This window comes from Crocuta crocuta, unplaced genomic scaffold (assembly GCF_008692635.1).
Source record: "Crocuta crocuta isolate KB4526 unplaced genomic scaffold, BGI_CrCroc_1.0 scaffold396, whole genome shotgun sequence".
Lineage (NCBI taxonomy): Eukaryota > Metazoa > Chordata > Mammalia > Carnivora > Hyaenidae > Crocuta > Crocuta crocuta.
Genome location: NW_027533259.1, coordinates 3,174,238 through 3,197,113, shown reverse-complemented (window position 1 = coordinate 3,197,113; position 22,876 = coordinate 3,174,238). Strand labels below are relative to the sequence as shown.

At 38.8% G+C, this 22,876-nt stretch overlaps 1 protein-coding gene across 4 annotated transcripts in view; it reads right to left on the bottom strand.

Annotated features, from left to right (window-relative positions):
• The window catches only part of FBXL13 (F-box and leucine rich repeat protein 13), a 194,568-nt gene that overhangs the window by 46,366 nt on the left and 125,326 nt on the right, over window positions 1-22,876 (bottom strand). For all 4 annotated transcript variants that reach the window (XM_077746953.1, XM_077746955.1, XM_077746956.1 and 1 more), the window contains exons 13-17: window positions 10,402-10,500; window positions 9,747-9,864; window positions 9,489-9,651; window positions 2,951-3,070; window positions 1,822-1,948 (exon numbers count right to left, since the gene is read on the bottom strand). In XM_077746953.1, coding sequence (XP_077603079.1) covers window positions 1,822-1,948; window positions 2,951-3,070; window positions 9,489-9,651; window positions 9,747-9,864; window positions 10,402-10,500 — 627 coding nt within the window. The remainder of the gene's footprint in view (window positions 1-1,821; window positions 1,949-2,950; window positions 3,071-9,488; window positions 9,652-9,746; window positions 9,865-10,401; window positions 10,501-22,876) is intronic.

Here is a 22,876-nt window from a genome sequence, read left to right as displayed (position 1 = left end):
AAGGCATCTGAGTTTTCCCCGGGCTGCTTGTTGTGTCAGCTACGATCTAAAGAAGAAAACAGAAACTGTATTTAAACTGAGGAAATTTAATTGTGATAGGGAACTGGTTACATATGAGGTAAAGAAGCTAAGAAGTAAAAAAGGGAAGGACACAATCTAGAGATGTGAGCAGCAGCAGGAAGCCACTAGTCCCCCTGTGCTGGAAGGCCAATGAGAAGGACCAGTGTTCTTGGACCCCACAGACCAAGGTCACCCAGGGAAGCTGGGGCCACAGGAGACCTGACTGGAGGGAGAAGATCATGAAGGAGATGCAGCTGATGATGACGATTCAAAGGAAGGGGGAGGAAAACTCTGGTCTCTTTCTTCTTCTTCCCCTCCAGTTGCTCACAAATGCCTGACAAGCACCAAACCCAACTGGAAGCTAGTGGACATGAGTCAGCCAGTCTGCAGCAGAGCAAGAGAAGGGTGAGGCATGGATCTGCGGGCAAACACACCCAGATGTGAGAGCAGGAAAATGTCTGAAGAGGATGTCTAGGACTATGGACCTAGGATAGCCTCACAGAGTCCCCATGCCCCAGCATGACCCAGAGGTGTCCAGAGGAAGGCACACATGACAAGGGAGCCTGCAGACTTAAAGGGACTTTGGAGCTGGGACAAGGAAGACACATCAGGGATCTAACTAAACAGGAAATCAACAACCAAATGAGTCTACAGACATCCCAGTGGATTCCAGCTTGGACAGAAGACAACGCTGTGAAAATCAGGCTTGCCACCACCAAAATGCATTGACTACAAGTAACTGCCCCCACCCCACTCCCGTACCACACATAGATGACACTACCAAGGAAGGGGAGAGGAGACCATCTAGCAGGATGGAGGCTGAATCTAAATTCACTCTTAGATAAAGAAAGGAAAGAACATAGACAAATAAACAGAGCCCACTAAATGTTGGGGAAGAATGGACACGTCACAGATAACAGTAATGCAGTAAGAAATGGAGAGAAACGGGTCATGCTAAAGGATGTACTGGGGCAGGAGATACACAGAGAGAAGTAGTTCCTGTACTTGCCTGTAAAGTAGGGTTTTTCAGAGAAGGCCTCATGGATTTTGATGAGCTTGAGGGATGAATAGGGATTTAGTGAGCAGATCAGGTAGAGATCCTCACCTCTGTTCTCTTCCTATATCCTTCCCAATGCACTGATTTTTAAGAGAGGCCAATGCATTCCTTATCTAACTACAGCCCACTAAAGGCTTTCAGAAACATGGCAAATACCTCTTAGTTTATCTTCCTTTTGACTAGTAAGTGGGGCAGTGCTGCAGTGATAAGATACGTGTGGACTGAGTTTCAACTCTGAGGAGTAGCATCAGCCGCTTGCAGGAAATGAGTTCCTTAAAATGTATTCTTTTGTAGATTTGATGAGGCCATTTCTAGATTTCAGTTTTGAACTAAAGAGTGAGGTCTCAAGGCACTCACGTAGTTTTACAGAATGTTCAGTCCACAAGAAAAACATATATAAGCCAACTGGAATGTATTATGTCCCCATTTACATACTTCTATAGTGAAACAGATTTCAGATCTGTCGTACAACACTCCAGTCTGTCAGGACTTTGCTCAAAACACAGAATTTTCCATTTTTTAAGCAGAGAAACAAGACCCTTAACTTACAAATAACTTCATCTGTCACTATTCCAGAAGCAGTATTCCTAAACTTGCCTTTTATAATCTGATAATTTAGGACCTAAAAATAATTGATGTTCTCTCAATTGTTATATTACTGAAAACAATTAAAGTCATGGAACTATTCTGAAATTTTTCTTTACCTCATTAGAGATGTTTGTTCCAGAGAGATCTACTGATACCAAGGAAAATATGTGTACAATGTATTCAATCGCTAGGTCAGTCAAATGTTCACAATTTCGCAAATTCAAGTAGTTTAAATTAGGGCAGCTGAAAGAAAGCAGCATGAAGAATTAATTTTAGCTTTTAATCACAGTGTTGGTAGCCATTTCTTTATATCAAGACTATCTAAGGAAACCAAATGATATTGAAGCCAGGACTTTCTTTTTCTCAAAATAAAAGTAGGCTTAAAGGGCACCTGGGTGGCTCAGTCGGTTAACCTTCTGACTTTGGCTCAGGTTATGATCTCATGGTTTGTGCGTTCAAGCTCTGCATCAGACTCTGGGCTGACAGCTCAGAGCCTGGACCTTGCTTCAGATTCTGTGTCTCCCTCTCTGTCTGTCCCTTCCCTGCTCTCTCTCTGTCTCTCTCTCTCTCTCTCAAAAATAAACATTTAAAATTTTTTTAAAATAAAAGTAGGCTTAAAAGTGGAAAATAATTTGGATTACACAGTAGGATGAGAGAGAGGTGGGTTACTATATAAGACAGTCTTTCTGTGGCTTCATTTCATACTGTAATTTCTAATGAGAAAAAAACATATCACTTGCATGCAGAAAACTGTCATGTAAGTATGACGAATGACCCCTAAAAGTACAAGGTTAAGTTTCTCATTTATCCCTTAAAAGTTTGCCAGAGGAATTGGGCTTGACCCTGTCACGTACACAAGATCTCTGACAAGTAGGGAGAATCAAGAATAAACCGAGCAGAACATCCCTTGGCAAACGCTGGAGCAAAGGTTTACACAGAGGTACTATCCTTGAAAAGCACAGAGAAGAAGTCACTCATGTCTAGAGAGTGATAACTTCATTAATGATTCCATCTGAAACTTTCTGTACTATGAGATTAATAAGAAACCACTCAGATATGATAAAAAAAAATCTAGTTTAATCTCTGGCTCCAGTGCCTTTTCTTTTTATTTCGCTGAATATTAGACCAGCTTCTTGGCCTCCTGATGTTTCCCAAATCCCTCTGAAGGTCTAAGTCTGATCTCTCCTATTAGCAAATGTACAATTACTAATGATACGATGTAAAAATATTATTGTTTTATCATACCGTTCTGGTAGTTTCATAATAGACTCATCACCCAGATGGATACAGTTACTTAAATTTAGCTCTCTTATCTTTATGCTCACAGGACCATCAAGAAATTGCTTTACGCCCATATCACCAATACTGTAGGAAAGAGTAAGAAAAGCTTTACATGTGATGTTATATGTAAATATATAGAATACTACCTAAGTAATAGTTACTACATTCAATAAATCCTAAAATCACATGGTAATGTTCTTATATTGGCATTGATTGTGCCAACGTTTTAAAACCAAATTTGAGAATATAACTTTTAGTGTAATAGAAAAGGTATAAATGATAGTAATGAGAGAAGTATTAATAACAGTACTCTTCCTGTTCATTTTTCATTTAATTAGGTGGCATAATTATTGTAATTATTAATAAGATAGATAGTTCTTGAAATCTTTTTCTTGGGTTAAAATGTGATCGAGTTAAGCAGTCCCTGATCCAAACTCCTGCACAAGAAAAACACCAAAACTTATGAGAGGTAGAACCAAAACTAACAGTCAAGCTATTGCCAGAATCTTAGAGGAATTTTCACTAAATTCAAGGTCAAGTTAGCTGGACTGAAAATCCAACAAGTGACCTATGGATATTTTTGCTGAAGTACAGAACACTTAGAAGACCTTGATCTCAGTCTTCCTACATTGTCTATCCCTAATCAGAGATGCCTTTGTATCTGTGCCATCTCCCCTCCCCTCCCCCGAAGCATGCTTTATAAATGGCTGGAAATGGTTTGGCCCATCCGCTCCCTGTCTTCCATTGGGAGCTTTATTTAGAATTCTATTTGGAGACCACTGGACTTGGGAAAGCAATAAAAGGCCTGGTGAGTGAGTGGGTGGATGGGGGAACAGGAGGGATAAGGGAGGAGAGGAATGCAGGCACAACTGATCAACTTATCTGTTGGCAAACATCAGGGCTGGAGTACTCATTGAGAGATATTTTTACTAACAAAAAAACAAATGCAGCATGGGATTTGTAAGACTTAAGAAAGCATATCTCTGAAAATGATTTGAAAAAGAAAACACAAAAACAAGAGAACATATTAAACAGTATAAAGAAGCAGTAGGTAATAAGGGGTGACTTGACTGTAACAAAAATAAAGATATTCTAAGATGCATTCTGAGATGAAAAGGTGGCCACCTGAGATAAGAACAGATGGCAAACACAGCAATGTTTTTCTAGATACCTCTTCTAAGGCAAGTGAAATAAAAGCAAAAATAAACTATTGGGGTACTACATCGAAATGAAAAATTTTTGCACAGCAAAAGTAGCCAACAAAACAAAAAAGCAAACTTACTGAAAGGGAGAAGATATTTGCAAATGATATATCTGATAAGGGGTTAATATCCAAAATATTAAAGAACTGATGTAAGGCAACACCAAAAAAAAAACAAAAAACAAAAAACAGTCTAAAACATGGGCAGAAAAACTGAATAGACACTTTTCCAAAGAAGACGTACTATTGGTCAACAGACACATGAAAAGATACTCAAAATGACTAATCATCAAGGAAATGCAAATCAAAACCACAATGAGATATCATCCCACACCAGTCAGAATGTCTAATATCAAAAAGACAAGAAATAGGGGCGCCTGGGTGGCTTAGTCGGTTAAGCGTCCGACTTTCGCTTAGGTCATGATCTCGCGATTCGTGGGTTCGAGCCCCACATCGGGCTATGTGCTGACTGCCAGCTCAGAGGCTGGAGCCTGTTTCAGTCTGTGACTCTCTCTCTCTGTGACCCTCCCCTGCTCACGCTGTCTCTCTCTCTCTCTCCTAGAAATAAATAAAAAACATTAAAAAAAAAAGACAAGAAATAATAAGTATTGGTGAGGATATAGAGAAATGGGAACCATTGTGCACTATTGGGAATGTAAATTGGTGCAACTACCGTGTAAAAAAGTATGGAAGTTCCTCAAAAAATTAAAACTAGAACTACGATAAGATCCATTAATTCCACTATTGGATATTTACCCAAAGAAAACGAAAACACTAATTCAAAAAAAATATATCTACCCCATGTTTATTGCAGCATTATTTATAATAGCCAAGATATGGAAGCAATATAAGGGTCCATCATTGAATAAATAAAGTAATGTGGTGAATATATTTATATACATATATATGTATATATATACACACACACACACAATATACAATATATATACAAGTGGAATATTAGGCACCCATAAAAGGTGTGAGATTGTGCCATTTGACACAACATGGATGGACCTAGAGGGTATTTTGCTAGGTGAAACAAGTCAGACTGAGAAATTCAAAAACCATATGATTCAGCTCATAGTGAAATCTTTTTTTTTTTCTTTTTTTTTTTTATTTCTAGGAGAGAGAGAGTGACAGCGTGAGCAGGGGAGGATCAGAGAGAGAGGGCGTGACAGACTCTGAAACAGGCTCCAGGCTCTGAGCTGGCAATCAGCACAGAGCCCGACGCGGGGCTCGAACCCACGAACCGCGAGATCATGACCTAAGCGAAAATCGGACGCTTAACCAACTAAGCCACCCAGGCGCCCCTCAGCTCATAGTGAAATCTTTAAAAAAATGAATAAACAAACAAAAATCTGAATCAGACCTATAAAAAACAGAGAACAAACTGATGGTTGCCAGAAGGTAGAGGGGGTAGGAGGATAAGCAAAACAGGTAAAGAGGTATAGGCGATACAGGCTTCCAGTTATGGAATGAATCAGTCACAGGAATGAAAGGTACAGCATAAGGAATACAGTTAATGATACTGTAATAGTGCTATATTGGGACAGATGATAGCTACATACAGATAGTGAACATGGCATAATGTATAAACATGTCAAATCATTAAGTTGTATACCTGAAACTAATGTAACATTGCATATCAACTATACTCAAATTAACAAACAAGAAAAAAAAAGATGGTGAAAAAACTAAAAATTCAATAACCTAATTCAAGTCCTCAAAACCAAAATTGACTCTCTTAGAATATGAAATTAATAAGTGGAAGGCATATTTGAAAAGCTCCTTTGAAATGTAGAAGGATAAAGAATCAAAAATAAATGAGATTGAAAATAGAGAACGAGGATTCAGTCTTTAAATAAAGAGGATTCTTGGGGCACCTGGGTGGCTCAGTCGGCTAAGCATCCGACTTTGGCTCAGGTCCGATCTCATGATTTGTGGGTTTGAGCCCCGCGTTGGGTTCTGTGCTGAGAGCTAGCTCAGAGCCTGAAGGCTGCTTCCAATTCCTCTCTGACCCTCCCCTGCTCACACTGCCTCTCTCTCTCTCCCTCTCTCTCTCAGAAATAAATGAAACATTTTCTTAAATTTTAAAAATAAATAAAGAGGATTCTTGAGAAGGATATAAGAATAAATTAAAACAGCAATAACCACAGACATATAAAAGCTTTTAAAATAGGAAAACAACTCATATGTTAAATCAAATTAATAAGGAGAGTCTAATTCCACTAGACCATTAAAACATATTATAAAGCAACAATAACAGATAACATTTATTGAATGCTTATTATATGCCAGACACTATTCTAAGCATATTACATGAGTTATCATATTTGATCCTTACAACAATCCTGAGTATATACTCTTATTTTCTCCATTTGACAGATAAAATACTGTGCAAGATTAGATAGAAGATGGATAAATGAATGGAACAGAAAAGGTAGTCTGAAAACAGATATACATATACACACCCATCTATATAACTCATATATGTGTGTATGTACATATATATGTGTAAGTATGTATATGTTTTTGTATACGTATATATAATTTTATATTATAATCCAGGAGGCATCAAAAATCAACAGAAAAGGATTATTCAGGTAATGGTACAAGTTAATTGGTTAATGTAGTTAGTCCCAAACCTGGTTGTGCATCAAAAGCATCTATGTTGTCTTTTTTAAAAATACACAAGCTGGATTCCATTCCTAAATATTCAGATTTAGTAGCTCTATGGTAGGGCTTGGGCATATGTAGTTTTATTCAGCTCCTTAGGTGATTCTGATACCCTGGAATTTTTATTTTTAAATCATATATATGTTTTCAATTTTATCTTTTCATTACTGATTTCTAATTTAATAGCATTGTAGTGAGAAAATATAATTTGTTGATACCAATAATTTGAAAATTGTCCAAACTTGCTTTCAAACTTCATGCACAGTCCATTTTAAAAAGGAGTGATGTGTGGTTGAGGAAAATGTATATTCTCTGACTCTCAAAGTTAATCTTTTAGGATTATCTCTTAAAGATGAATTTTTAAAAGTCTGTGAAATTCTGATACCTTCACCTCATGATACACTCTTTCATATCTTTCATCTTTTTTAATTTTTACTCTGCTATCATGGAAGAGATTATCTTCAATCTCTGTACTTCTCAGTGAGTTCTAATCTGCTGATTGGCAATCCATTGAGTTTCTTCATTTCAATAACTATGCTATATCTTTTATTCCTAAAAGTTTTATTTTCTTAAATAAATCTAGTTATTTTTGTTATATAATGTTCCCTGATCATATTTCTGATTCCATTAATTTCTTCAAACACTTTATACATATTTCTTATATCCTATGTCTGATAACCCCAATAATCTGAATTATTTGAAGGTAAAATTTATTTTGCTTTTTCTGGTGACTCATATCTTTGTACATCTAACAATCTTTAATCGTGAGCACTTCTATTTTATTCTTAATCTGTAGGTGTCTTGGAGGCCTAATTAGAAAATGCTTTCCTCCAGAGAAGCTTCAAGCTAACTTTTTACAGGAGGCTGGTGCTATCTACCTAAGACCATTTTGTTCGCCTTGAAGAGATCCAGCTCTGGTGGAAGTCTCAGGTTCTGCTTCCCTACCTTGAGTCCTACTCAGAGCTGTTCTCTCAGTGGTGGCGTTGACATAAATGTTTATGCTCAGAGCAGCAACACCCTTTTATGTTTGCTTGCTATTCCCTATTCATCCCAGAGAGCATTTGTTGAGAGGTTGATACAGAATCGGGATATTGGATATTGGATCTTTCTCTTACTCTCAGCAGTGTATTTAAAGCATGTTTCGTCAAGGATCTAAATTGTGGCACTCGTTTGAAAGGTTTTGTAACCTATACTGGTAGAAATAGAAAACCTCCATTTATTTTAAAAGCAGTTAACATGGGGCACCTGGGTGGCTCAGTTGGTTAAGCATCCGACTTCAGCTCAGGTCATGATCTCACGTTCGTGGGTTTGAGCCCCGCACTGGGCTCTGTGCTGACAGCTAGATCAGAGCCTGGAGTCTGCTTCAGATTCTGTGTCTCCCTCTCTCTCTGACCCTCCCCTGCTCATGCTGTCTCTCTCTCTCTCAGAAATAAATAAAACATTTAAAAATTTTTAAAAAAATTAGTTAACCTGCAGAAGCCTGAGTGAAGTATGAGGACGAAACTCAATTTTATTTCACATATTAATACAGAAAGGATACAGTGTGTGTGTGTGTGTGTGTGTGTCTGTGTGTGTGTGTGTCTGTGTGTCTGTGTTCTGTATCACTGTGTACCAAATAAACCCAAACTTTGTGCTTATACATTTATTCCCTCCCAGCTTCTGGGTCTCAGGAATTTGGGAGTGGACTAGCTGGATGGTTCTAGCCTAGCTCTTTCATGAGCTTGCAGTCAAGATTCCAGCTGGGACTTTAGTCATCTGAAAACTTGACTAAGGGTAGAAGGTCTGTCCAAGCTCACTCATGTGGCTGTTGGCAAGAGGCCTCAGTTCCTTGCTGGGTTCTTCACTGGATGCCTGGGTTTCCTAATCTACATTTTTCCCATTTTAAATCCGGTTCCCTCAGTCACCCATGGTGCCTCCCCATTTTAATAATAGGGATCATGGGTCAAGATTTTTGTAGCTCAGCTTATTACGCTGAGTAGTCCTATGTTCTCACAAATATTAGCCAACTTCATAGTCAAATATTATTTTGCCAGCCTGTGGCCCCTATAAGATTATTAAAAAATGTACATGGACAATAGGCTGAGAGCCACGAGTGAAGAGTTTTCAGCAAGAATTTGACCCTTGACCACCTGAGAATACCAAGGGAGAAGCCCAAAGCCCACCTGAAGAAAGGATTTCATTAAGAGTTTGTCTTCTTCGGTCCATATGTTTGGGAATCCACACAAAGGAGAAATCTCACCACAACTCAAGAAGAAACACTTCAGTAAAGTTGGTTCCTCCTGAGCAACTAATAAGTCCATTTGGGGAAAGGCCTGTTAAATGAACTAGTCATGAGAACCCTCACTAAGAAAAGTAGCCCATAAGTGTTCCTGTGAATTGATTTAATCCCATAAGAGCCCATAATTCCAATTATCCTGAGCTTTGCCTGACAATCACCCTGCCCTTCCATAAGACCACCTGGGGTGGGTTCCCCTTCTTTGTGTTACCCCAGAACTCTGCACTTCCCTCCACTTGAACTTCTGCTTTTCATGTTTACCCTACTAACCAATGAGCACCTTGAGGAGAAGGTCTCGCACATTCCAGATAATCAATATTTCTTGAACATATAACTGAATGGCTCATTACCTTATACAATTTGCCAAATTCAACACGGTCAGTTGCTTCAAAGGTGAAAGTGACTTAAGGCTACCATCTGTTAATCTCTTGCAGTCTGCCATGTAAATGTGCCTGATATTTGGATAGGTCTTGTCTATAAATTTGAAGCATGCATCAGTAATCCTTTTATTTCCTGTTTAAAAAAAATAGAAGACAAGTATTATATTTGTAATGCCACCAGAGTAAAAGTAAACATTAATGCTGAACCCCATTTTTAGTATCACAGACCTTCAAATCGGATCTTTCTGAGGTTACACGTAGAAAGAGCTTTAAAAGCACAATCAGAGATATGTGGCGCACCGATGAAAATTATTGATGTAATATGAGGGCACCTTTCAACTAAAGCCTTTAGAAGAAGAAAAGAGGATAAAATTTACCACAGTGTATAGAACAAGCTTAGCAAAGCAGTGAGGTTATTTATTTTTCTGCATACTTTCAGAAGCAGACACATTAACTATTACATTTTCCTAATTTCAAAGACAATGGGAATTTATTCAATATGTTTTAGTACACTCACATTTGAGTACTGCAGAGGAATCAGAATTAAATTATGTTACAAAGGTATGGGAAAATATGAGAAAATGAAATGCTGAAAAAATCACTACATTTAGAAGTCTGACATGTAGCACAAAAGTCAATATTTATGCTTAGGTTATAGTCTCTGTAACAAAAATATCCTAATTGTGAAACAGTGTGTTAGGGCATGTAAGGATTCAAATGTTCAACTGTTTGTATGTGTGTGTATAGATTTTTAGATGATTTTTTTCTTACTCTAAAAACAGCTAAAGTGAAAATCCCATTCATATTTTTCAATAATTCAGGCCACTAGAAAATGTGCGCATCAAACAGGACTGAGAAGAAAATGTACTTTGCAGCTACCTACTTTTATACAGTTATCCGTCAGAGTTGGCATGTCGTTGATGGTCAGATGCATAATTCCAGTGCAACTGTTCGCAACGTTCCTGAAGCCTTGGACTGAAATCTGAATTGTACAAGGTATATGAAAATGATGGTAGAACTCATTAGCATGACAGCTAAGAAAACCCAAAAGAAGTCATAACCAAAGGTATGTCATGATGTTGCTACTATATTTTAAAATTGGAACCATAAAATATGACAGACATAAATAAGAGGGAAAGAATCTAGTCTTGATTTCTTTACTATTTAACTTCTTATATGTATATATTATGCAATGATCATCACAATAGGTCTAGTTAACTTATCGTTTAATTGTTTTACTGAGACAAAATTCACATACCATAAAAGTAATCACTTAAATGGGCCCTTAACCATTCATGAGCTTATGTAACCACAACCTCTATCTGGTTCCAAAACATTTCTATCAGGAAACTGCTGATAGAAATAAGGAGCAATTGCTCCTTATACTCCCCTTCTCTTATCCCCAGCAATCACTAATCTGTGTTTTGTCTCTGTGGATTTACCTATCCTAAATATTTCACAGAAGTGGAATTATATAGTATATGGCCTTTTGTGTCTGTTTTCTTTCACTTAGCATAATTTTTTGAGGTTCATCCATGGTGTAGCATGTATCAGTACCTTAATCATTTTTATGGCTGAATAATATTCTATTGAATGAATACATGGCATTTTGTTCATCCATACATCTGTTGATGGATATTTGGGCTGTTTCCATCTTTTGGATATTTTGAACAGTGCTACTATGAACATACATGTACATCTATCTGTTTGAGTACCAGTTTTCAATTCTTCTGAGTATATATGTAGGAGTAGAATCGCTCGACCATATGGTAATGCTGTTTAACTGTTTTAAGGAACCGCCAAAATGTTTTTTACAGTGATTGTATCATTTTACATTCCAACCAGCAAGCTATGAGTGTTCCCACTTCTCCACATCTTTGCCAACATTATTTTTGTTTTCTCATATTTTTCTTTTTTTTAAAGTTTTTATTTATTTATTTTGAGAGAAAGAGAGAGAGTGCATGTGTGCGCAAGGAGGAGAGGAGCAGAGAGAAAATTCCTAGCCAGCTCCATGCTGTCAGAAGAGAGCCAAAATGGGACTTGAACTCACAAACCATGAGATCATGACCTGAGCCAAAAACAAGAGTCAGACACTAAACCAACTGAGCCACCCAGGCACCCTGCCTGGCCACATTTTGATCCATATCAGCATCTTGGAGATTATCCACCCTATCTGGTACCACTAAGTGCCTGAACCAGGCATAACTAAAAAGAAAGCTTTCAGATCTTACTGTTGCCTCACATTGTTAAGTTAGAACAGAAACCCCCAAGCCCTTAAAGTTGCAATCCAAAATACTTAATTAAGGAATTTCAGTTTCTTAAAGTTAAATAACTGAATTAGGAGGGGAAACATTCCATTTCTAAATGCATGTGAGTATTATTTAACTTGCATAGCTTGAATTGTATTATTGAACTTGTGTATCTTTGTGAGAAAGCGTGTTTAGCACTGTTAGAGTTCTCACAGAGTGAATGTGATTGTACCATGTCATGAAAGTCGTAGCTTATAAGTGACTCCTCAAACATGATGACATATTACAAAATGGCTGGAGGTGGGAACAGCAGAAGAAGAGGCAGTCTGTTCAAAGGAGCTAGGACTTCTCTTCTAGGCTGAGGTAGCCTCCAGGAGATGAGCAAACAGTCTCAGGTTCCTTGATCAGTGTTCCCCAGATTACAAATTGACAGAACGAGAACACAGATATTCAAACTCTTAATCCAATGTTCCTTCTGATGAACATTCTTCAACAATAACATCCATTTCAACTGTCCCACCTCAGATGCCATAGTTCTTTAGACTTAGCTGCTCTAGCCAGAAAGACATCTTACTTCTCCAGTACTCAGTGGACCTCTCTGCTCTTCCTTTGACCTTGTACCTCCCTTTGCCTCTTTCTCTTTTCATCTATTTAAGCCTTAACTATTTCTCAAGTTCCAATGACTCCAGCTACTTTCCTTCTCTTTCCCTTATAAACCTAAAACTCTTTATTTTGGCCATAACTCTTTCCTACAACCTGCATGTCTTAATTCCCCCCAAGGAGATGATCTTATACTCTTTTTTAACTTCTTACTGTGTTGGACAACTATTTGGGGCTGAATGAATTAAATTTAGGAGTAAGACAAATAAAGTCTGGGAAAGTACAGAATTTGGCTACAGATGAAACCGAAAACAATTCCAAGTCGAAGGTAAAGCACCAGTGAAAGCAAAGCAGGGAGAGCTTTGGACTTGGATGAAGTGGCAAGATCACCCCTGGGATGAATAGGAAAAGGTGAGGAGGGAGGGAAAGCTAACAGAAGACCCATAAGACGAGAGTGAGGTATTTTGTATTGTACTGTCAGGGATTCTTGAGTAAGTTTCCATAAGTATTCCCAGAGAAAAGTCCAGGGGAGATGAATGAACATTAAAAATCTGGAGATCAGAGGAGGGAAGAAGGCTGGGGTTGGAATCAGCAGAGCTGGGTTGGAGTCTGACTCCGCTTCTTTCTCATTTGTAACAAAAGGCAACTCAACCTCTCTGACACTTAGTCTTCCCATCTGTAAAATGGGCATTATCATATGGGTATATTATTAATAATTCTAATTAATATTAATATAATAATTAATGATAATAATATAATGATTTGTTAATTATCATTATTAATGACACCTGTTTTAGGAGATACTTGTGAAAACAAAATGAGGTAATGTGTATGTAAAAATGGACAGTTAGCACAATGTCTGGCATGTGATACTGGATACCAGTTTTCCTATTAGTGTTATTCTGGGTGTATTGTGTCCCCATAGAGAAGTACAGATGCATGACCTAGAGACAGAAGACCTTGAGAGATCATTCTAGTGCATCCCTCACCTTGCAAACATAAGGAAATAGTATTCAGAGAAGTAGTGTAGTTTGAGAACAGGNTGAGATCATGACCTGAGCTGAAGTCAGACGCTTAAATGACGGAGCCGAGCCACCCAGGCACCCCAAGAACAGGTTCTTTATCTATTCTCCATGTCCCCAGTGTCCCCATTGCGGGACAGTTTCAGATAGAGTGAGTGCTCCCTAAGTGCTGAATGAATGAATGTATGAATGGTCTTGAGTCACATCATCTGAGCAGAGCCAAGGCTAGAGGCCACCTCTTCCCATATGACCCACAATTCCAGGGATGGGAATAGTTGTTTTTTTACAACACTTAAATTTCTCCCCTTTATCTCAGACCCTGGTATATTACCCTGGCACTATTATTTCAATAATGGCTTCCCCTAAAACACAAGATTAAAAAAATAAAAAATTACCAAAAAAACCCAAACCTTTTCTCTCCTGCTGTCTCGGAAACATATTTATGACAAGATTTTCTGAACAAGGGAAAAAATTATAGCTGTAATCAGCCACAGCTGAGTGATTCCTTGCACTGCAGCCAAATGCTTGGTGCTATCAACCAATAAGACTGTGTCCAGAAAAGGGGTGGGGGAACCTCTAAGAAGAGCTTTTTAGTTTTGTCCTGGCATAAAATGCTTAGTTCTCTACACAGTTTATTTTAGAATGTCCAAAAAGATGCTTGGTTAATACTTTATGACTCAAATATTCTGCCAGAATCTTTTAGGCCAACCAACTATTACTTGTCCTTTCTCTTCAGTGGAATAATGGGAATATAAGCCTGAAATTAACAATCCCTCACTAATGGAAAGAAAACAAAATATTTTACCATGTTAAAACACCAGGCTTTGCCACGGCATCTTGTGTTTAATATTCTTATGAAACTTGGGATCTAATCTCTCTTCGTTTAGTTGTGATGTGATTTGGGCTTCAGTTTTGATACCAGCTGGAGCCCTGCCACCCTGCTCTTTGCTGCTGAACCCCCATTGGTTAGGAAATTGGGGGAGTTGGCCGCACCAAGGCCATCGTAATCTCAAATCCCAGCAGACGGCTACTGCTGCTGATGGGGGCAGAGAAGTTTTGGTGATCATTGGAAATTCTCTCCAGCTGCCTCTGGGTGGGTCTGAACCCATGAGCAGAACAGGACAGAGCTGTCTGTGGAGGAAATGAGTTGTCAGTGAGCCATTCGAAATGAAGACTGAAGCTTGAGCACCAACGACTAGCTCACATCCCGCTTTGCTGCTGGAAGGTGGTAAAAAGAAGAAAGGAACTTATCTCAGGGAGAATAACATCTTACTAAGCTTCCACTTTCCACTATTTACAATATTGTCTCTAAATATCAGTTAGCTCAGCAACACAGAAAGGAGATGTATGTAGGGCCAGAACCTCTATGACGGCGAGAAATATCCATCTTGGGTAAACATTGCCCAAGTTGTGTTCCTGTACCATTTCCAGCTGTTTCTCTCATTCGAACAACACTGTAACCAATGACTAATGGGTAATGTAATGACTTTAGTCATATCCATATATCCTTCATGACCTCCCGGTGACCTCAGAGAAGGCTGGCTTAGCAAGTAGAATGAATTGTTGGAGAAAAAGACAAAGATTTTCCCCCCAAACACAGAACACTTTGTTTTACTGCATTCAAATGTGCCACAGGCTTCTAAAATAGCAACATTTCCCAGGGTCTGTGCTAAAAGGGCTTGACAGGCTTTCAAATATTGTGTCCTCTGTGGTGACAGAAAGAGAGGCCTCGTTATTACCCTCTATTTTCCAGTCTATATATTCTTCATGGCTACCCTCTCCTCTATGTTTGCTAACATGCTTCTCCTAGGTAGCCCTCCCTGATCACTTCAGGTAGAACTATTTCCTCCTCTTGGATCTCAGAGCACCAAACACCACAGCCCTCAGTTTGAATTTTGTATCCTCTCCCTTGTATAATAATTACATGTACACATGTTTACTATTCCTGTCCAGGAACACAGACAGTATCTTATCCATCATGCCCTTCCTGGTCCCACACAGGTGCTTGGCACTGAGTATGATACAACAACCGTCTGTCAGTAGACCAAGTAGTTGTTGAATATATTGTTGCAGAATGTAAATTAGAATTAATAGTTCTAAAGGTGGAGAGGATGACAATAATCAATATGGTAATTTGTTACAGATTGCTGTATTTGTCTTTTAGACAAATGTTTTTAACATCGGATAGCCAAACATAAAAAAGAAAGTTTCATTTTCCAGTGTCTGGGGAATTAGAATAAAAGATTCGTGAAGCCTCCAGATGCCAGGAAGGCAAGCGTGCATCCCAACTCCGTGCGCTCACTGCACAGTGACTCAGAGCTGTGATCTGCAGAAGTAGGCTTGACCCTTCTTGAACTTCATCATCCTTGTTTAGAGTACACCATCTTGCTCTTTTCCTCAATGGCCAAATTGCTCACAGCTTCTCCTCTACTGTAATAGAGCTTTATCTCCCTTTTAAGTGAGAGAATCACAACCATAATACCTTCTTACTACAACACAATGATCCACAGAGCTACTTGATTTGTCTAGATTTATTGAGCTAGATTAGGGTTTTATAACTACAGTTGTAACCACAGGCTTCAACAGGGGGCCAAAGACCCAAGTAGAGTTTTGTGAAGAATTTATGAAATTCTGTATGTAAGTCATGTCCTAAGTTAGGGAGCAGAGAAGAAACTGAAAGAAGGTTGGCTTTTCAGAAAGCCCTAAAATTTTTCCAAACCTTTTTTCAGGAGTGTGAAACATGATCTTAGTCCCCTAAGACTCATCATTTTGTCATCCGATTCTTCAAGATCTAAAAATTGCTGCCAGATGTTTCATTTGTTACTGCTGAATGTAATAAACATCCTTATACATTTTNAGCGAAAGTCAGACGCTTAACCGACTAAGCCACCCAGGCACCCCTTTTTAGCTATGGATATTAACAGTAGATGTTTGTTATATTTCTTTATGTTTTATTTTCAATATGGCTAGCATAAAGTTATATTCAAACTCATAACAACCATTTAAATTTAGATGAGTCCTAGCTACAAGAAATATAAAGTGATTTTCATGAAGTCTATTTTTTTCAACACAGTTTGAAGTATAATTCAGGCAAGTCATAAAGCATTCCTTTAACAGGGAAACTGAGGCACAAGATCTGACCCAGAAAAGCAGAAATTGCACTGTGGTTTTTCTGATTCATGACTGTTTTCCTACTAGAACTCCTTCTTATTAATGACATTTAATGACCACATAATATTTTTTTCAAATAGAAAAAAGGCAACATTTTTTAAACTATATCCAGTATATAGCACTTTACAGTTTTACAAATGATAGTCTAGTTGTATAGAGCCTGGTATTCAGAATTAGTTGGATCAAGGTAATCATCTTGACCCGGACATTTTTTGTGTGATCTTAGGCAAGTTACTTTGTCTTAGCACCATTTTCAGTGGTGTGTGAGGCCAGTTTATATCAGCTTGCAAGCGCAACTTGTTAAATTTTTAGGAACTCTGCAAGCCTGTGTTAAACACAGCCATGTCAAAAATTAAGTGATACAAACTTAAATTAAATGTTATATTAACAAAGGTAGTGAATTCTCAAACTCATCACTTTCTAATTATTTTATTACATGTTACTATTTCCTATACTCTTGAGGATACTTATGTTTATTGTATCTGTACAGTGAAAATATTACATAATGGTGTACCACTTCCCCTCTCTTCCCAACTCCCTCTCATTGGTAACTTGAAATAGGTCATGGTGAGAGTATTTACACCTTGGAAATCAGCAACCTTTGCAAATCAGGGCTTTCTCTGCTTCCTGCCACTTGTTAAATGTTTACCAGCACATAATTTTTCAGTTTCCACATCTCTAAAATGGGGATAATAGGTACCTCATGCAGTTATGTATAAAGATTAAATCACGTAATAAATGTAAAACAATTACCTCAACACCTAGCACCAAGTCAGTACCCCACAAATGATAACAATTATTATTACTATCTATTAAAATACAGAATAAGGGGAAATGGAATCAAACAAATGTAAATGAATCATAATTTTGAATTTAGCTGTTGACAATTCATTCTGGTACATAGTCTGCTTCTTCACAACTGGTTTAGCTATCACACAACTCTTATTGCTCCAATTGCCTCTTCTTGGTAACCTAGCAAATCTGTACCTCCACTCCCAGCTCTGTGCCAAGGACCAAACTTCTACACAGAAACACAACTTTCTAAAGCTGAAAAGGATCTCAGAGATCATCTAGCCCAAACTAGCCATTCTACAGATAAAGGAACTGAGGCAGAAAAGCTAAGTGACTGTCCAGGGTTGCACCAGGGGGTGGTGGCACAGCACGGACTAGACCCCAGGTCTCCCAGCTCCAGCTTGGGGCTCCTTTCACCATCCCTCTGCCTTCTGCTGTATGAGAGAGAGAAAGAGAAATCCCTTTCCACTCCTGACTTGCTTATGCAGTCTCCCGTCCATTTGGCCAGTACCTTCGCTGCTGGACATGCCCCTCTGTCTTTCTCCCACCTCTACCACAATCCCCAGAGGTGAACAAGTAAAACCTTCCATGATCTTTGTCTTTCTGGAAGGGGAGGCTGGAACTTATGTAGCCTAGAGAGAACTGAAATGACCTTGGAATCTTCCCATATGCAGTTCGCACATCCTACCTTTAAGATTCGTGGGTCCCAGAGAGACCTCACAGTAAAAGAACTGCTGATAAACCATGATTATTGCATTGAATCATTTGAACATTTCTGGAATGCTGCCTCTTTTCATTTTTGTTGACTTGGGTGTACTGACTAAAAAAATAATTGACGAAAAAGTACTTTCACGGTAGTATTTCATATTTTCCTAGGCTCTTTTCTTCCCCTAAATCTAAAGCAACGTCAAACCCCACCCTTACCAAGAAAAAACTATCAGACTTTGCTCTGGAAAGTTGCCAACTTCTCACCTCCTTAACAGACTTCTTGAGTTTCCACTAGAAGCACCTGGCTGGCCACACCCTGAAATTGGCTACAATTTCATTCATTCATTCATTCATTCATTCATTCATTCACCTATTCATTGATTAAATGTTGATCAAAATCCTACTCCTACTACATGCAAGGTACTTATGTATTATATGCTAAGGATACAAATACACAGATAAATAAGGCACCGTCCAGATGCGTATGATGGGGAGGACAGCAGACAGATAAACAGACCACTGAATATAGAGAATGTTTCATTAAAGTTCAATGATAAAAGAACACACAGGAAGGATCATAGCCTAGCTTGAGTTGGAAGGATAGGAGGGCTCAGTGAGAGCTTCCTAGAGAAAGAAGGATGTGATTGAACAAAGCGTCAAAGGATATGTACAAGCTAACCTGGTGAATGGGAGAGAGAGAGACAATAGGAGGATCACTCTAAATGCTGGGTGGGTGTAGACTTGAAGGAGCCAGAAGTGAAAGCAGGGAGGTCATCATAATAATGCAGTGACGAAATGGCCAGTGCCAAACAGCCCAAGGCAAGAGCTCATGTGTTGAAAAAACAGCAAGGAAACCGGTGTGACTAGAACAGATCTGGTAAGTAGGAGAGCAGTGGGAATTAATTCCAGAAGGTCCACTGGGGGAGAAGACAGATTACATCAGGTCTTGAAGTTCCTTCCAAGGTTTTCCTTTTATTGAGTGCATAGGATGCCTCAACGGGTATTGGAGTAGAGGAAGGACATTGACTTGGGCAGGGGGTACAAGGTGAGCCTAATAAAATAACTGAGGCTGGAAATGAAGAACAGGGGAGGCACAGAGGCAGAATCTTCTATTCCAAGCTCTCTTACTCTCTTATCTGAAAATATAAATCTGAATCTTGACCTTCATCTAGCTCCTTCTCCTACTCTGTGTTCAGAGTTGTTGGTTTCTGGGCATTTGGGTTTCAGCCTGAGATCAGCTACATCCTTCCCAGCATAGCTGTGGTGTTTCCATGCTTGGCTTCCTACACAGTGCGATAACCCACTGCGACACATAAATCAGTAGAAGTGGCTACCCAAAGATAATATCAACAGGAGAATCCTTGGACTTGCAAACAGAGCAGAGGATACAATCACTGCCCTTCTAATAGGGACTTTCTCATGTAGAACTAGGAAAGCGTTGTCCTCTCCTTTAAAATTGTTCATCCTACCCGTATGACTAGGATGCCTCATCAGGTATTTGAGAAGAGGAAGGACATTGACTTGGGTTTGAATACACCAATTAGGAGGTCGTCACAATAATGCAGGCAAGAGAAGATGGTGACTTGGGCTGGGGTGGCAGCTGTGGAGGGAGCGAGGAATGGTCAGATCCTAGGTAGTAATGAAGTAAGAATCACTGGATTTCCTGACAGAGTGTGTGCAGGGTGTGAGAGAGAAGAGTCCAAAATAACACACGAGTTTGCTGGGTCTGCTGTGATAGAGCACCACAAACTGGGAGGCTTAAACAACAGAAATGCATTGTCCTACAGTTCTGGAGGCTAAAATTCCAAGATGAAGGTGTCCATGGGGTTGGTTCCTTCTGAGGTTGCTGCCTTTAATGTGAAGGAAGGATATGGTCCAGGTCTCTCCTCTTGACTTGCAGATGGCTATCTTGATGTTAACATTGGCATTCTCTTGTATGCGGGTGTCTGTGTCCAAATGTCCCCTTTTTATCAAGGACATTGTCCATATTGGATTAGGGCCTATCTTCATGATTTCATCCTAGCTAATTACATCTGGAACAACCCTATTTCCAAATAAGGAGGTTCTAGGGATTGGGACTTCAATATGTGAATTTGGGGGGCAGGGGAGATACAATTCAATATATCACAGATGACTCCAAGATTTTGGCCTAAGCAACAGTAAACATGAAATTGTCATTAAGTGACATGGGGAAGGCTCAAGGTGAAGCAAGGAGTTATTTTTTAGAGCAAGAATTTTTAATGATATGAGCCTAGGGGCACCTGTGTGGCTTAGGCGGTTAAGCTTCAGACTCATGTCATGTCATGAATTTGTGGTTTGTGAGTTTGAGCTCCTTGTCGGGCTCTGCACTGACAGCTCAGAGACTGGAGCCTGCTTCAGATTTTATGTCTCCCTCTCTCTCTGCTGCTCTCCAACTCGCTATGCCCCTCTCGAAATAAATAAAAAAATTTTTTAAATATATGAGTCTAAAATTTGAGAGGGAAGTCTGTATGGCAAGTATATATCATATATATGTGTCTGTATATACACATATATTAATTCTGTATACATATATTACTTCTATATATATACCCTTATATACATATGTATACTTTATAAACATATATACATGTATAAGTTTGTATACATGTATAAACATGCTCTTATATAAGTATATTACATATGTCTGTATGTATATACTTGTAAATATACATACACACATATACCTGTAACAAGCATGTATGTGTGTGTGTGTGTGTGTGTGTATAATTGCTCATTACTGTAGGTGATATATAAAACCATGATCTAGGTGAGATCACCAAGGGAGCAGCTGTATGCTAAGAAGAAATATAGGCATAGAACTGAATCATAGGGCCCTCTGTGATTAAGGGTTTGGAGATAGGAAGAGGTTACTTAGAGAACTTTAGAAATACTGTCAGAAGAAAACAAGCAAGATACATAGCACAGTATCATTTAGGGGAATTCAAATACACACACACAAAAACACAAAAACACAAAATTCTTACATTCTTACATAGTTATCCCCTGCTTTTCAAAAGTCCACATCAGGCCACTTTACCCTTACAAAAGACCTATGTTAGTACCTGTTTTCACCAACCAAAAGAAATCCAAAGAAGATTTTGCAGCAAGCTACCACAGAGACAGCAGGCGCCCTAAGCATTTGGACGGTGCCTTATTTATCTGTGTATTTGTATCCTTAGCATGTAATACAGTAAGTACCTTGCATGTAGTAGGAGTAGGATTTTGATCAACATTTAATGAATGAATAGATGAATGAATGAATGAAATGGTAGCCAATTTCAGGGTGTGGCCAGCCAGGTGCTTCTAGTGGAAACTCAAGAAGTCTGTTAAGGAGGTGAGAAGTTGGCAACTTTCCAGAGCAAAGTCTGATAGTTTTTTCTTGGTAAGGGTGGGGTTTGACGTTGCTTTAGATTTAGGGGAAGAAAAGAGCCTAGGAAAATATGAAATACTACCCTGGCAACTATGCTCACCATCTTAGCATCAAGCAGCCATAGGTTTCAGTTGTGTCTAAGAGCAGCTGTGTTTTACCTCTATTTATTTTGTGCATCCATTAGCAAGATGTGTCCTAAGATATCATAAGGCCTAAGAGATGATTTGGGGGGGTCTGACTTGGGTGTACTGACTAAAAAATAATTGATGAAAAAGTACTTTCAAACCCCTCATCAGGCTCTTTGCTGACAGTGCAGAGCCTGCTTGGAATTCTCTCTCTTTCTCTCTGCCTCCCCCTCCCCCTACTGTCTCTCTCAAAATAAATACATAAACTTTTTTTTTTTTTTTAAAAAGGAAGGTTTCATAGGAATGCCCTACTCTCAGCTAAGGCAGATAATGAAGGAAACCTGTATATTTATAAGAATATATTCTTACATGAAACTGCATAAAATAAATTAGAGGGTTTGCTTGTGTAGGGGGAGGAGAACGGGAGTGGGAAATATGGATAAAAGGAAATAAATTAAACAAGAGAGTGGCCTTGTATGGACTTATAATGAAAGTCTGCCATGAGTTCCAAAATAGGTAAAATAAAATAAATTAAGTCTAATATGAAATAAAATCAAAACCCCTGGACATATTTCTTCCTGAGTACTTTTTCTCCTCTGCACATTACTACAGAGAAAACGGTATTTTTAAACCCCTCTTCTTCATTTCTCTTAGTGAAAGTGGTCACCAGTAGACAAGTTCTGAATGCTTGCTAAATATATTTGAAAAGAGGGAAGTTTAATGAAACCTACTTGATGTGTAAGTGAATGTAAGATAATTTAAACAGTTATTGCTAATTTCTGAGAGGGGAAGAGTACTTATCAGCATAGAAATCCACTCCTGGTTTCAATGTTGCTCTCCTGCATCTCCTGTAGTCCACTTTTTTAAAAAAACAACTTTTTTACATTCATTTATTTTTGAGAGACAGAGCGTGAGCGGGGGAGGCACAGAGAGTGAGGGAAGCACAGAACCGGAAGCAGCCTCCAGGCTCTGACTGTCAGCACAGAACCTGACGCGGGGCTGGAACTCACAAGCTGTGAGATCATGAGCTGACCTGAAGTCAGATGCTTAACCGACTAAGCCACTCAGGCACCCCTATTGTAGTCCACTTTAATAACAGTGCTGCTGTGAAAATAAATTATGTGGCTAAATACAGGGAGTGAGTATGGGGAGCCACATCATCAGTTTTCCCAGAGAAATTGTATCTGTGTGAGGTTTCTAAATCATAAAAATGTCGTTGGAATTGACATATCCAATTAAGGAAACTAATAATATTAACAACAACCAAACATACACATACTTCGTGACCCAGACATTCAAC